This window comes from Crocodylus porosus, unplaced genomic scaffold (genome assembly GCF_001723895.1).
Source record: "Crocodylus porosus isolate Cpor-Errol unplaced genomic scaffold, CroPor_comp1, whole genome shotgun sequence".
NCBI classification, from domain to species: Eukaryota; Metazoa; Chordata; order Crocodylia; family Crocodylidae; genus Crocodylus; species Crocodylus porosus.
In genome coordinates, this window is record NW_017728943.1 from 54,630,303 (window position 1) to 54,646,163 (window position 15,861).

Consider the following 15,861-nt stretch of genomic DNA (forward strand, 5'->3'; position numbering starts at 1 on the left):
GATAACAACTTTCTCCAGTACACTACAGATGGATAATTGATTTGGGATCATAGGAAGAAAACTGATTCCCATGACAAAACAGGTAATGAATAAAAGAACATCTTGAATGGATGAATAAGAAAAGTAACTCTGGGCCTTGTTCTAACTTTATGTGTGCTGACAAAGAGTTATTCTCTGGAAGTCAGTGGAGTTACGTCAATAAAAAAGTTAAGTGAGGGAAAGATCACATCCATGTGATGCATTATATTAACTGCAAAATTACACAAAGAAACAAAATATGCATAACTTTTTCATTTAGATTATATGCTTTTTTCTAAAGCAGTCTCATTCCTGTACTATAATGCAGTGAGGTAGTTATCTTTGACTGTTTTCCCATGAAAAAAATCAAAATTAAATTCTGAGCCAGTGTTCTACCTGCACAATATATGTAAAACTGAGAGAGGTCAAAGGTCATGCCTGAAAGCATATGGGCCCACACCTCTGGATTACTAGAAAGAAATAATGATCTAAACATTGCAAATATAGCTTTTACTAAACATTTATGCATGTGTATTGGAAAATAAAAGATTCCTAAAAAGTTTTGTGTAAAACACCTTCCTCTGTCTCCTGTAATATTTTACACCTATAAATAATAAAAAAGGAGACTGATAACAGTTGCTTTATGTAAGCAAGCTTAGAAATCATGCTCAGATAAGCGCTTTTGACCTAAATCTTGTAGCGCCTCGGTCTGACATATAACCCCACAACTGTGAAATTCTGTATGAGATTTAGCAGTTTGAAGCTGCCAACTGACCCAGCCATAAAGCAACCAAAGATAAGGATTTAAGGTACGATATGATACAATTAGACATTCACCTCCTATTTATTTCAGTACATTTCAGAATTTAACCTAGTTAGAAGTTGTAAGCTTTTTATTAAATTGTGAATGTTAGTTTGCCATATATTTATAGGTGACTAAGAAAAAAAAGTCTCACAAATTAGTCTCTTATGAATGAAAAGATGAGTTCTATAGAAAGGTTAAACAGGAGATGCTTCTGTAAAACTCTTCTAGACATGCAAAGATAAAGGATGGTTTTACCACACAAAATAATCAGATACAAAATAGCTGCTCAGGAACAGCACACCTAAGGAGTACTTTAATCAAACATTTAGGTTACCTGCCAAAAGGACCATGATCTCTTCAAAATGCAATGAGGATTAAAGTGTTATCTAACACAAACAGAAAACTAACCTTGGAGTGGAAGTTCGAAATGTGTTCATCATAATTTTCATGTCTTTGGATAGAGAAACCAGCTTTTTCAGCTAGATTGCAAAACTGGTTTAAAGTATTCCCTCTGAGTGGAGCAAATACCATTGCTTTTCCCTAGAACATTAAAAAGAGAATTTACACATTTTTAGAACTGGAAAGAACCAGATATAACATATACCTGACCAAGCTTTTAACATACTTATGCAGGAAAAGTTAATTGTTCTCTTGGAAAAATACTGAGATTGTGTAATAAAACTGTTTGGAATATGAAGGATCTCTCTGATTAAAGGAAAGCAAAATGGAACTGCAGTAAATTTGATTCTTTTCATACCATTGTCACTGCATATTACTGAAATAAAATTCGTAAAAAATATGATTATGTGCATACAATGCAAAACCCACCAGTCTGACATATCACAGGATCATGGGGGTGATTTTCCTCTCTTGCACCAGTGAAAATTAGGCAGGCTTCTTTTGAAACCAATAGTGTAAAACCCGTGGAAGGAAGAAGAGAATTAGACCCAATCTTAGTATAAAATATGTATTTTATACCACCTGGGCAGCATAATCAAATTTGATCTGAGATTTTGCAAATTTCATTTAAGATGCTGTACAAGCACAGTAATTTTGGATTATTCAAAGTGATCAGGCTGTTTTTCATGACCAGGCATTAAATTATGGTCCATTGACTAGATTTGTTAACTTTGTTCAGCATTTAAGACAACAAAAATGACTTTACTTTTTTGACTTGATGGATTTTAGTACTACTTATTCCAGTCTAAATTTTAGTCCAGAGACTATAGCACTTGATACAACTTCTCTTGAAATCTTGCTTGCAAAATTAATTCAAATTGGCTGACTACATATTTGTTCACATGAAATGAAAATTGGCTGAAAGACTGTAAACAAATGGTAACATTTAACAACAATGTATCAAGTTGAGAGGAGCTATTTGGTTGGGTGCCACAAGATTCAGTGATTATTCACAAGAGGTAAAAGTGTATGCTAATGAAGTTCACAGAGGATGCTAAATTGTGAGGTGCTAAATTTCAGAGGAGATGAATACTAATCTACTCAAATAGATATAGTTCCCCACCCCCCAGAGGGACAGACTTCCATCTTCAGCTACCTCTATGCAAAAATGAAGTTTATTTCCTACCTATGGGGACTTTTACCATCTTGTACCATCTACACTTTTCCCAGAGCCGACAAAGGGACTTTAATCCCGAAAGCTTGCAGAAAAGGATAATTTTCTTGCCATTTTCCAGTTGGTCTAATAAAAGGTATCATTTTGGAACCAAGAGTTCTAGTTTTTATATGTCTTTTTGTCTCAGACCAACACAGCTACCAAGTACACCCCTGAAACAGGATCCTAACACTTTTTTTTTAATTTTGTGTCTCTGGCCAAACTAGTCAAATCAGTGAAACATGGGAAGGCAGCAGGGGTAGACAATGTCACTGATATGAGACAACACGTAGGACCCCTTACAAGACAATGGCTCCTTGATCTATTCAACGCATGCATAATGAGTAAACAAGTACCATCAGTATGGAGGAAGGCAAGAGTCATAGCTCTGCCCAAACCAGGGAAAGGCATTTCATCACCATAACATTATACATCATTCTCCCTCTTCAACATCACCTATAAACTCAATAAACAACTTATCCTGCTATAAATTTCACACTTGGTATATTCCCAACTCACAGGAAACCAAGCAGGTTTTAGAGCAGGTCAATCCTGTGCAGGCCAACTATTAAACCTCATGCAGCATATTGAAGATGGTTTCCAACAGAAGTTGATCACTGGTGCAGTGTTTGTTGGCCTATCTGATGCATATGACACTGCCCAACACCATATCATGATCCACGAAGTGTACCGTATGACTGATGACTTAGATGTAAGCCAGAGCACCTGTCACCTCTTGGAGAACATGCACTGCTACGTGGAAGTAAATGGCCACAAAGGAAGATGGTGCCCCAAGCAGAATGGCTTACCACACAGCATTGTGCTTGCCTCACTTTTATTCAACATCTACATTAATCATCAGCCACTTCCTTCTGGATGTCAGCATTTCATCTATACTGACGAACTCTGCATTACCATCCAGCAAAGGAATTTTGAGAACACAGAGAAGATCCTGGAGTGGGCACTGAATAAGATGTCAGATTACTACCTAAATAACAATCTCAAACCCAACCCTAGAAAAATCCAAATCTGTGCTTTCTATCTGAGGAGCCAGGATGCATTGTGCAGGGATCTGTGGGAATCAGGATGTAGAATGACACCTATGTGTCACCTGGGGTTTCATCAGAAACACTCGGTCTACTTAGGGATAACACTGGACCATACATTTATTTACAAAAACCACATAATACCAAAGCCAAGATCAACATACAAAACAACAGTGTAACTCATCTGAATAAGATATATAGTAGTGCCCCCTACGCACAGTCCCCCTCAGCACCAACTGTTTTTCAAGTCATTGTGAGCCACTACATTTCATATATTTTTATTTCCTTTTGACTCCCATAGGTGAGTTGTACCTTTCTTTCTCATTTCCAATCATTTCTGTTTCTTCACCAGCCTTATATATATGGATAACATCACTAAACAGGTCCCACAAAGTTCACCCAAAATCCCTCTGTCAGCTCCTCTCCTAGCCTATTGCATATGATTAGTGTGACCGCACCCTCCATGAGGTGAAGCCAGACCAGGGTGCCCTGTCTATCACCTTCACATACATTTTTGGAGGATCCCAGAACGCATGACAAGAACACCCAGTTCTAGTCATGAGAGGGCCCTGTTGCGGTCCCAGGGGCAGCCATAATGCCCCCTGGTGGCTCTGTGATTGTGCCCCACTCAACCCCGAGGGCACCTTTCCTTCTTCCCTGCCACACCTTGATGTAATAATAGGGAAACTGCCCATGGGCCTTTGCATGGGCCCCAGACCAACTGGACCCCCACTGGGGTGCCCTGGCACCCTACTGGCCTCTATCAGTCTCAGACACCTTGCTGGGCCTCTCTACAGCTGTGCTGCTGCAGGGCACCTAAACCCATAGAGGCTAATTGTGTGGCTCCAATCCCCCCTACACCATGCCCCAAACCTCATGGGTTTTATTGTAATGTTATTCTCCTGTTGGGCCCCTGACCCATGTGGTCACACCCCTCTTGGGTGCCAGGCCCCTGTCTGGCTCTGTGGTCTCACCCTCAGCCCATCCTGGGTTCAACAGTTGGTCGAGCCTTGAGGCTGCTCCTGACAGTGGTCAAGGCTACTGCGTGCCCCATGGGCACCAATGGGATCTCCATATACCATCCTCACAGTCCCACCCAAACCCTGGTGTAAATATGACATAAACGGAAGCCCCAGGGCTACAACAAAACATAAAGAGGAAAGCAATCCTGTGCCCCTTTAAGAGGGAAAACCTGCCCTCACCTGTCAGCTAGGATAGCCTCTCAGCCCTGGGCTATAACTTAGTGAGCTCCCCTAGCCCCACTGAGGATCCAAATGCAGCACTGAAGTGCCTTCAGGAGCCCTGCTGCCAGGAGCTTGTTACCCTGTGGAAGGCAGGGAAAGACTAGCTTGCTAGCACAAGCCTGCAGATTATATCCTCTCAGGGCCCTACCCCTTTCTGGTTAGCAGACTGCCTGGGCTGCCTGGAGGTGCCTGCCAATTGGCCTAATTGCCCTGTGGCCATGGTGACCTACAGCTGCTGCACCCTGCCTGTCCTGCAGTGCTGCCTTAATAGTATGCTTCTGCCTTAAAGAAACAGAGAGTCCCAGGCACTCTGTTACACTAGAGTACACACACAAGCTGAGCAGTGCTGAGTGGTGGGGTCATCATGGTGTGGCAGGGCACTTGGTGTGGCTACCACTTTAAGAAGTCAGGCAACTGCCACTGGCAGTTGGGATCAGGCCTAATTAGAGAGTCAGCTGACCCAGGGGCCAGCAAGTGAGGCTAGGCCTGATCAAGGGAGTCACCTGACTGACAGGGAGACCTGACAGAAGGAGGGCTGGGTATAAGCCCAGAGCTCAAGAGCAGGGCTGGTGGAAGAACATCACTCAGTAGGAAGGCTGCAGCTTCTGAATGCCAGCAAAGCGAATGATATCTGGAGGCTTGGGTAAAAACTAAGGGGATGGAGGCAGTTCCTGGGGACCCAGTGTGGGGTCCAGAGCCCTGAGAAGAGGACTGAGTGCCCAGGGCCTGGTGAGAGGCCAGACCAGCTCAAAGAGAGAGGGGCTGATAATTAGTGGGCAGAAGGACCTAGTGAGGAGCCAGGCAAGCCCTGGAAGAGGGGCTGATAATTAGTGGGCCTGTTGAGGAGCTAGGTGAACCCTGAGAAGGGTTGAGGAGCTAGGTGAACTCTAAGAAGGGTTGTATGTGTAAGAGACCTAGGGAAAGGTTTGGGTGCACCCAGTGAGTGCAACAGAGCACAGGGGCTCACTGAAGGACTCAGATGAGCCAAGAAAAGTAAAGAGGGCTGTGGTCAGAAAGATCTATTGGGAGTTCTAGATGGGCCCAGAGAGAGGGGGAATGATCTATGGAGGGGCCCAAGAGGGCAGACCCACAGAGACGAGAGGGTTCGCTGCTTGGGGACTGATTCTGGGAACCTCGACAAGTCCAAGCTGGGGTCAGGGCCCAAGAAGGGCCAAAGGGTGAAATAGCATACTGTGAGAGCCTCTGAGAACGAGAAGCCTGGAGTCTTGACTGGTTTGGAGGCAGGGCCAGGGCCTAAAAGAGGTCAAAGGTCCCTGTGGGGGGCCACAGCTGAGAGAAAGGGGTCAAGCAGCAGGCAACCTAGGATAACGATGCTTGGTGCTGGGCTGTCTAATGAGAAGAGTTCAAGGATAGGGGTCTAAGACTGACTTGGGGGCCAGTAATAGAGGAGTCAGAGTGGAGATGGAGCCAGGACAGGGGGCCTGGTGGTTAGCAGCTTAAGAGGGATTCAGGAGATCTAGGCAGAACCCAGAGAGGGACATGTAGGATCAAGTAGGCCTGACGACCAGCCCTGTGTAAGACCTATAAATGCACTTTAGTGGAGTTGGTTGGTGTGATGGGCCTGCCTATGGCAGGGAAGCCTCCATGAAATGCCATTCCTGGGCCACTCCAAGGGAAGGCAAGGATGGGGCACCAGAAAGCCTTAGCTCCCACTGCCTTGTGGGTTACCCTGTGGAAGGGGAAAGCTAGTGAAGAACACCCTGACAGAAAACCACATGGCAAGGAAGACCACATAGAACATGGGGGTCGTAGGGGCCAGGGAAGACCAAGACGGTGTGGGTCCAGAGGCCCAGTGAGGTGCCAGGCAAGACTAGGACTGCATAGGTCCAGAGGTCCAGTGGGCTAGACAGGTCCAAGGGGCCTGAGCCACACAGTGAGGTCCAGCAAGTATAGTGAGACCAGAGGTGCCCAGCAGTCCAACAAGGGGCTGGGAATGGAGTGCAGGACCAGACAAGTTCAAGGGCCTGAATAGCGAGGCCCAGTGAGAAGAGGTCTAAGGGCCTGGAGAGCATCTGGGGAAAGTGGAGAACTGAATAGGTCCAGGATGAATAGGTCCAGAAGGGGCTGGCAGCTTAGAGAAGGGATAAGAGAGAGACTGAGGGGCCCAGTAGCCCAGGGTGTGGTTGCACGAGATGAAAGGTCTTGAGGGGCGGGGGGTAAAGAGGAGCCAAAGGAGAGACTGAGGGATCTGCTAGCCTGAGTGGAGGCTGAGAGAGAGACTGAGAGGTCTGAAGGCCTGGAGTGGAGTTGAGAGAGCCTGACGGGTCAGAAGGTCCAGTAAGGGGGCTGCATCAGCAATTAATAGAACATCTGTAAGGATGCCATCTGTGAGGCATGGGACATGGTATAGGGAAGGTGCGGAGCCATATGATTGGCTCATAAAGCCACGACCACAAGTCAGGTGGTCATTATAGTAACATCAGGGCAGTCTCCTGCAATATATATACACACACACACACACACACACACACACACACACACACACACACACACACACACACACACACACATATATCTATTAATGCATGACAAACAGGAGAGATCGGGGCAGACTGCCCTTAAACCAGGGTAATTTAAAAACATTTTTGGGTGTCCTGTGACACAACTTGAAATGCTGCTGACTTTTCTGAGGACCAGCCCAATGAACTATATGAAAAATCATGAGCCTGTTTGCTTTGGATCAATATCATGTATAGTTTGTACTATATATAAGTCGGTGCCAAAGTTCTACTTAAAAGTATGTTGTTGGAGTACCTGCACTAAAACTTGTAGCACTTTCAAAAAAAGGTAAAAAACATCCATTCTGGATGAACTAAGTCTATGGGTACTATATGCAAATTACTACAGTTTTGTTTATTTCAAGGTCAGTTTTTTCAAAGTTGCTCTTCATTTCCATGTGCTCAGGGAGAGCAAGGTCTGATAGTAAGAAGGGAGGGAAGGGACTGTAGGAGGAATAAACTGGGGAAGCAAGGGGACTACCTGACCCTCCAGATTTATTTTCCCTGCTGTAGCAGTGGAAGGTTGACACATGCAAAACAAACCTCCAATAATTACATTTTATACCTGAAAAAATATATTACATTTATACATTTTCCAGATAAAGAATCTAATTTTTTTTGGGGGGTGGGGGGTGGGGGTGGTGACAGAACACTACTTTGGGTGTCTTTCACTTTAAGCGCTGGAGCAGGGAGCTGCCTAGTGGGGCAGAGGGTCACAGAAGAGGCTTAAGAGCAGTTATTTTGGAGAGCTCTGTTATAAGATCAAAGCAGTTTGTGTTCAGCTGTCTGGGGAGTAACATCGCCCAGCAGAGCTCCTATTTCAGGAATATCTTGGAGGTAAGGGTGAGGCTATGGGGAAGGAATAGGCCTCATTTGTCCTGGGCACAGGGGCATAGGGGGCTTGAGAGAGGGGGGTAGTGGTCAGGTGAAGGGCCAGGGGAGAAGTAAGCCTATAGCTGAGTAACAGCTCAGTCCCGTTTGGGTGAGGGTTACAGGAGAGGCCTAAAAGACCATGTCAGGGCTGACTGAGGGGTGGAGAGAAAAGCCTGAGGATCTAACTGAGTAGGGTGAAAGCCAGTAGAGTGCAATAGGCCCTAGTGAGAGGGGAGTGGTGTGTGTGTGGACCTGAAGCAGGCAGTATGATAAATATCCAACTGTATGCCCAGTTTGGTATGGCCTTGAGCCAGAGTGTCATCCCACAATGTGACATCAGCGAGGCATGGGACATATGTGTAGGGGTGGTAGGAGCATGTACTTATCACCCACCGTCATTTGGACGCACAAAGGGCAGCCTCCCACCTATTTTACATCACAATCATTTATCAACAAGGCGTGGCAGAAGAACAAGTTGGGCGGTTTGCCCAAACACAAGGGTGGAACCATACTAGTACTGAGCCTGAAAGGTGCTCTTGTCACAGGGGGTCATCTTACAATCAAGGTCATCCTATATTTGAGTAGGTATGGTAATACATAGGGATAGAGTTAAGTTAGGAAAATGAGGAAGATATAACAAAATGAAAATCAACCTGCAAAAAATGTAAGTTAATGCAGAGGAAAAGGGGTTTCGAACACAGAATAAATCAATATGTGGGAAGAATTCAAGCCTAGAGCTGAGACATTTAGTTTGCTGGCTACTAAAACCACTAGCTACGTGATACACATCACACAACATGGCACTGTATACACATACATAGACAAAGACAACAAATGTTGCAACAGGGACATAAAGTCTTTATCAAAGTATCTAAGGGTATTTCTATGCTCCCCCTGCAGTGGCCTTGAGGATGCAGTTGTTGAGCCTACTCACTCCCACGCACCATGCATGAGACCCAGGAAAAAGGTAATAAGGTTGCCCTGAGGGAGCACCCACTCATACCACTAAAGCACATTGGTGACAGATCTTGAGATAAGGGATGAGGGAACAACTGGAACAAGAGCAGTACCTCTAAGACACCTACAGAGATAAAACAGAGCTATCTTATATTATATATGTGTACATGCACAATCCCTATCACAATAGTATCTAAGCTCCTCCCATTCAAAATATTTATCCTCACAACACATCTGACAGGTAGGGATACACTGTTACCCCCATTTTACAGATGGAAAATAGAACTGGTTAAGCAACTTCCTGAATGTTCACAGGATGTCTGTGTCACATAAGGACTTACATTCAGGTTTCCCAAGTTCCAGGCTAGTGCCTTAAACACTGAGCCATCTTTTCATTTTTTCTACATTACTAGCTAGCTTTCATACTGTATTCACCTGTGGGACCCATGTCATCAGAAACCTGAGTTCAGAATAGAGAGTTTGGGAGAGAAAATCTATAGGGATTGATAAACTGATAGCTTAGCTAAATGATAACTTAGGCCACTGTAGCCTCCCACGCCTCTCACCTGAGCGTCGCGTGTTTGGATTCTTCACAAACCTCACCGTGGCTTCTTGAGCTACATGGCCAGGCTATTGGGAGCAACCTAGGGTTGGTTCCCAGGAGTCTCACCTGCCAAGTCGTTGATGATAAATTGGTTTTATCGGGAGGACAATGTCTGGTCCTGCCTCCCCTGGTACTTCCCTTGGCCCTCCTCACGGTTGTTTCTTCTTGGGGCTCCACCTCCCCTACACCCCGCCTAACGCCAACCGTGATGTTGTTTGCCAGGGCCAGTACTCGGGCCCCCACTTTTGGCTCGGTTTATTAGGGGCTGCAGTCATCAGCTAGTAATGGTACTTGTACCGAGTGCTTCACACGGCCCCTCTTTTGCCCGCAGTTTAATCAGAGCCGGACTCCCCTGGCCTCCAGCCCCCCTTGACACATTGACTGCTCCCCAAATTCGGTACCTGTCACCTGTTTCCTGGGCCAGGGTCCCATCCTCATCTTCACTGGTGTCCCAGTCGCTGCAGTTGCCACCGTCAATCCACGCTGGCTCCATTAGCGACTCCTCGGGCCCTTGCTGGCCCTGCATTCTCTTGGTGCTTCCCTTTCGAAGGAGCCACCAAGCCTCCTCCACCGGAACATTTGCCTGCTCTGGCCCCTACAGGCCAGCCGGAGACACTGTTTCCGGTCCCCCTGGCTTCCTTCTGGCCAGACCTTTTCTCTGGGCGCCAGGCGCCCGCCCAGCCAATTGACCGCAGCACGCTTTTATAAAGCGTGCCCAGACAGACATGGGAGCCGTTCCCATCTCCACCGTATGTTTTCTCTTTGATCTTTATCCATGGCGGCTCCCGATTAGAGCCACCGTGGTTTCACTTTTGCTGCATTCCTCTACTGGCACAGCATCCCGCTGCCTCTCCCCGGACTCTGGTAAGTTTCCACCATGGCCACATTCACACATTCATAGATTTCATAGACATTAGGGCTAGAAGGGACCTTGCAAGATCATTTGGTCCAGCCCCCTGCCCAAGGGCAGGATGTCAGCTGGGGTCATAGGACCCCAGCAAGATAATCATCCAAATGCAACTTGAATGCATCCAGGGTAGGTGCTTGTACCACTTCTGCGGAGAGTCTATTCCAGACTCCAGAGACTCGGACAGTAAAGAAGTTCTTATGTCTAGTATAAAAGAGTCTTCTGGCAGTTTGTGACCTAGCACCTTGTTGCACCTTGTTTTCCCTAGGGGAGCCCTGGTGAATAGCCATTCTCCCAGGTCCTGATGTACACCCCTGATATACTTATAGGCTGCCACCAAATCCTGCCTGAGCCTACGCTTTTCCAAGCTGAAGAGTCCCATGCCACTCAGCCTGTCCTCATACTGCCTGCCTTCTTGACCTCTTACCATGCATGCGGCTCTCCTCTGGACTCTCTCGAGCTTCTCTATGTCCTTTTTAAAGTGCGGAGCCCAGAGATGGATGCAGTACTTCAGCTGTGGCCTCACCAAAGCCAAATGAAATGGAAGAATGACATCTTGGGTCTTGTTTGAGATGCATCGGTACATGCAACCCAGAGTTTAATTTGCTTTGCCAGCTGCGGCATCACATTGGTGGCTCATATTCATCTTGTGGTCAATCATGACCCCCAAGTCTCTTTCAGATGTAGTGCTAGTGAGTGAAGCACTGCCATGACTATAGATATAACGTGGGTTTTTTATCCTGAGGTGGAGCACCTTGCATTTCTCTATGTTGAAGGTCATCAGGTTTCTACATGCCCACCTTGCGAGCCAATCCAGGTCAACCTAGATCTCCAACCTATCTTCTAGTGTAACCGTGCTTCCCCATAGTTTGGTGTCATCCGTGAACTTAACCAGTTAATTTCTGACACCTGAATCCAGATCATTAATGAATCCATTAAAAAGTACTGGTCCAAGTACTGAACCCTGAGGGATGCCACTAGTCACCATATGCCAGGTGGATTCCGTTCCATCAGCAATCATTCTCTGGGTCAGACCATGGAGCTAGTTCCCAAGCCATTGAACTCGAAGGTTGCTAAGGCTGCAATTCCCCAGTATTGCCATGAGGACATCATGAGAGACCAAGTCAAAGGCTTTTCTGAAATCCAAGTAAATGACATCAACCTCTCCCCCCTGTCCAGGTGAGACATCACCTGGTCATAGAAGGAGATGAGGTTGGTCAGGCAGGACCTACCCAAAAACAAAGTTGTGTTGGCTGTCTCTCAAAATGGTGCCTTCTGTCAGCTTGTTGTTGAGGGATTTTTTGATAATTTTTTTCAAGATCTTACCAGAGATTGAGGTCAAACTGATTGGCCTGTAGTTCCCTGGATCTTCCTTTCTTGAAGATAGGAACCACATTGGCCCTCTTCCAGTCTTCAGAAACCTCTTCTGAGTGCCACGAGTTCTCAAATATCCATGCCAATGGTCAAGCTATGATGTCAGCCAACTCTTTTAGTACTCTTGGGTACATTCCATCAAGGCCTGCTGACTTAAGACTGTCCAGCCTCTCAAGGTGTTCCCTCACAAGGTCTTCACTAAATGTAGGTGTATGGCCACCTGTATCCTCATAGTCCTGTGTCCCATCAGGCAGGGTGACCTCCTTGGGCTGGTGGAAAGTAATCTTTAAGATGGTCAGGGGGCAGCAGGGCATGCCCTATGAGGAGAGGCTATGGGACCTGAACCTGTTCAGCCTCCACAAGAGAAGGCTGAGACAGGATCTGGTGGCCATCTATAAACCTACCAGGGGAGACCAGCGGGGAATGGGAGAGTCCCTGTTCCCCCTGAGCACTGCCAGGAGTAACTAGGAATAATGGCCACAAGTTGACTGAGAGTAGGTTCAGGCTAGACCTCAAGAGGCACTACTTCATAGTCAGGGGGGCTAGGATCTGGAACCAACTTCCAAGGGAAGTGGTGCTTGCTCCTACCCTGGGGTCTTCAAAAGGAGGCTAGATAATCACCTTGCTAGGCTCATTTGACCCCAGCATTTTTCGTGCCCATGGCAGGGGGTCGGAGTTGATGATCTGCTCAGGCCCCTTCCGATCCTACCAACTATGAAATTATGAAACTATGAGATTAGCTTTTTCCTGGGTGTTGGTTGGTAGCTGCCCCATTTGATTCAGTAGGGGCTCAATGTTCCAGACTCCCTTATTTTTCCAGCAATGGAAAATTTCTACCATTAGAAATGATTCTGGGAGAGGGAGCAGTACAGATATTTTGCCTGCAACAGCTGCCATCTTCCCTTGCTCCTTGCACCTTCCTGAAACCAGGGTGATCCTGGTTTCCAACAGAGCTGCAGGACAAAGATCCCTGCCTACTTCCCTCACTCTGGGGGCTCCAGTGTCTCCACACTGACAAAATGGTGGTGGGGTGCTTTGAAATAAAACTCATCCAAGGAGCTCTAGTTCAAAGCACCCACTGCGATTTTTTCAGTGAAGGAACGTGCGGCAATGCTGATACACATGATGCATGGGTGCTTTTAATTAGCACAGCTCACTAATTAAAGTGCCCAGGGCTGCATCTGGAAATATATGTAAAAATGCCCCTGGTATCCAGAAGGGACAGCAGCAACTGTCACCCATGCCTTATTTAGACTAAGGTGACTCTGGTCTCTGGAAAGCATGGGAGCCTTTCCCCATCACTCCACTTTTCCTGGTCCTTTGGAGGAGTTAAGACATGGGAAAGTATACAGATGTTCATTTTCCCTGGAGCAATTTCTACCTGGCTGGAGTCGGGTTATTTTTCTCCCAGAATTGCCATTTCACTCCATGAGATGAAGTCTGTACACTTGTGGTTTCTCCCAAGAGAACAGTGATTCTTTGAGAAGAAACAGAACATAAGTATGTGGCCTAAGATGAAACATGATCACCACTGACTTCTATTTGAAAGATGCAAATTATTCATATTAAACCTTAAATTATAAGTAGGGATAAAAGTAAGAAAAAAGCAAATTAGACTAGGTATCAGGAAATTCCTTTACAAAGAAGTCTAGAAAACTATAAATGGCCTTCTGTGTTTAAGAGTGACTGCCCCATATCTAGAGAGACTTAAAATGAGGTCTGACAGCGCACTGGAAATTTAAAAATTGGCAAAGAAATGAGCTGGTGGAGCTATAAAGCTCCGATAGATATGATTCAACTGTGAAATTTAAGATGTAAGTGAGTACAATTCCACTGGGCATCAGTGGAATTCTTCTTGTCAATATAGGGACTAAATGTGTACCCAGATTATAATGTAAAATATTAAATACAAAAAAAATTCACAGAGTAATGTAACATAATCTCCCTCACAGCCTAGCATGACATAGCACTCTTTAATATCTCACATAGAAACAGTCTTCCATTGGGGATGATGGGTGTCTTCAACTGAATGTCTCCCACCCTACATACAACCAAACCTCCAAGTTGTGCTTTTTGGCACAAGGTGGAAATCCTTATCTCCACAAAGAACAAGACACTGAGATACTGTACCCTTAACTCTATACACCAGCAATTTATTAAAGAGCAATACTTGCGCAATGATATCAGTACAATTTTAAAATTAGACTCTATAGTCTACACAGACATTTCTTTTCTGTAGATTAATCCCTTTCAAATTAAATTAAATCTCTCCAAATTTTGCAAGCAAGATTTCAAGAAATGCTGTACCAAGTAGATACAGAAGTAGAATAGCATAAAAACTGTTAAATAACAGAACTCTTAAAAATTGGTCCAAATCAGGTTGAAAACTTCTATCTTGCATTCTGACTTTCAAAATGGGAATGGTATTTTATCCAAGCTGCAGTACATTCACTGTGGAAGCCAAATCATCATAAGATGCAAGACAGACGGATGAACTGATTTCAAAGATGCTAGGCCAATTTAAACCAGCTGAGGAGCTGGCCCTAAACTGAGAAATGCTAGAATAGTTATTAAATAGGTTTATATCTAAAAAAGTCCCCCAAGAAAAGTAGTGTATCTAGTTGATTCTAAGATGAGGATTTACCCCCACTCAACACTGGGTTAAAAAAGCCCATGTTAAATTTGACTACAACCTGAGGGATGAGTGGACAGTGGCTGTGGCTCTGACTTTGACCCTGAGCCTGGGGTCACAGTTCAAGCCACAGTCACTGCCCTCCCCACCACCTGCCCCCTGCAGCCTTTGCTTCCTGCTGCTGCCGCTTGCCTATTACAGCTCCAGGTCCAGGTGGGGCCCTGCTCCAGCCCAAGAAAAGGGAACATGGAGAACATACTGTCTCTGACAGCTCCTGACCACACACTAGCACCAGTGCTGGCAGCTCCAGCCCCTGCTGCAACCACCACTGTGTGGCCAGGCAAAGGCTGGAGGCAACATATGTTCTGTGCTCCATGCTCTGGAATGGAGAAGAGCCCCAGCTGGAGTCAGAATTGCAACAGGAAAGTAAGCAATGGAGGTTAGGGGGAGGTGGCATGCAGGGCAAGCATGGGAGGACCAGGTGGGAGCAGCACCAGGAGTCACAGATACGGGGGTAGCAGGTGGAAGGAGTGGCAAGTGGTGGGGGCAGGTGGGAAGGGGTGCAAGTGGTCAGGGGAAAGGGGTGGGGCAAACACACTGCAGGTAGGCAGGCAGTAGGGGGGTAAGTGGCATTGGGGCAGATGCTAGGGGAGAATAGGGGCAGATGTCAAACACTGTGGAGGGGCCAGGCATGAGATACACAGGCATGATTAGGAGGCAGAAAGAAAGGGGATAAATAGTTGGCGGGGGGGAAAGGAAGGAAGGGGCAGGCCACTTGACTTCCATACTACCTACCACAATGCCTCCTGCCCCCCTGCCACTGCTTTCCCTACTGTAGCAGCAGGGAGGACAAATTTAAGATGACTTTCCAAACATTAGATTCTATACAGAGAAAATTATACCAAATTTATACATTTTCCAGATATAGGATCTATAGGCAGTCCTCAGACTTACAACACAACCGGTTCCTGAAACCTGCACCTTAAGTCAAAACATCATAACTTGGAACCAATTTTCCCATAGGAACAATGTTATAAATGGGGAATTGGTTCCTTTATGATGGTTGACATAGCTGCATCCACCTGGCAAGTCTGTTCTGGTGGGGTGGAGAGGGGAGGGAAGGGGCATGGGAGGGCAGATCAGTGTCCTCTCAGTGAGAAAAGGATTGGGGTTGGGGCTGGGACCCGGGCTAGGGAAGCAATGCCCAGGAAGGGAGTGGGGCAGCTTGTGTCGCTGTGTGGCATCAGTCTGGGAGATGCTTATGTGGTAG

At 46.1% G+C, this 15,861-nt stretch overlaps 1 protein-coding gene across 1 annotated transcript in view; it reads right to left on the reverse strand.

Moving 5' to 3' along the window:
• The window catches only part of CAMKMT (calmodulin-lysine N-methyltransferase), a 383,612-nt gene that overhangs the window by 7,673 nt on the left and 360,078 nt on the right, over positions 1-15,861 (reverse strand). The window contains exon 11 of the mRNA XM_019549368.1: positions 1,232-1,363. Coding sequence (XP_019404913.1) covers positions 1,232-1,363 — 132 coding nt within the window. The remainder of the gene's footprint in view (positions 1-1,231; positions 1,364-15,861) is intronic.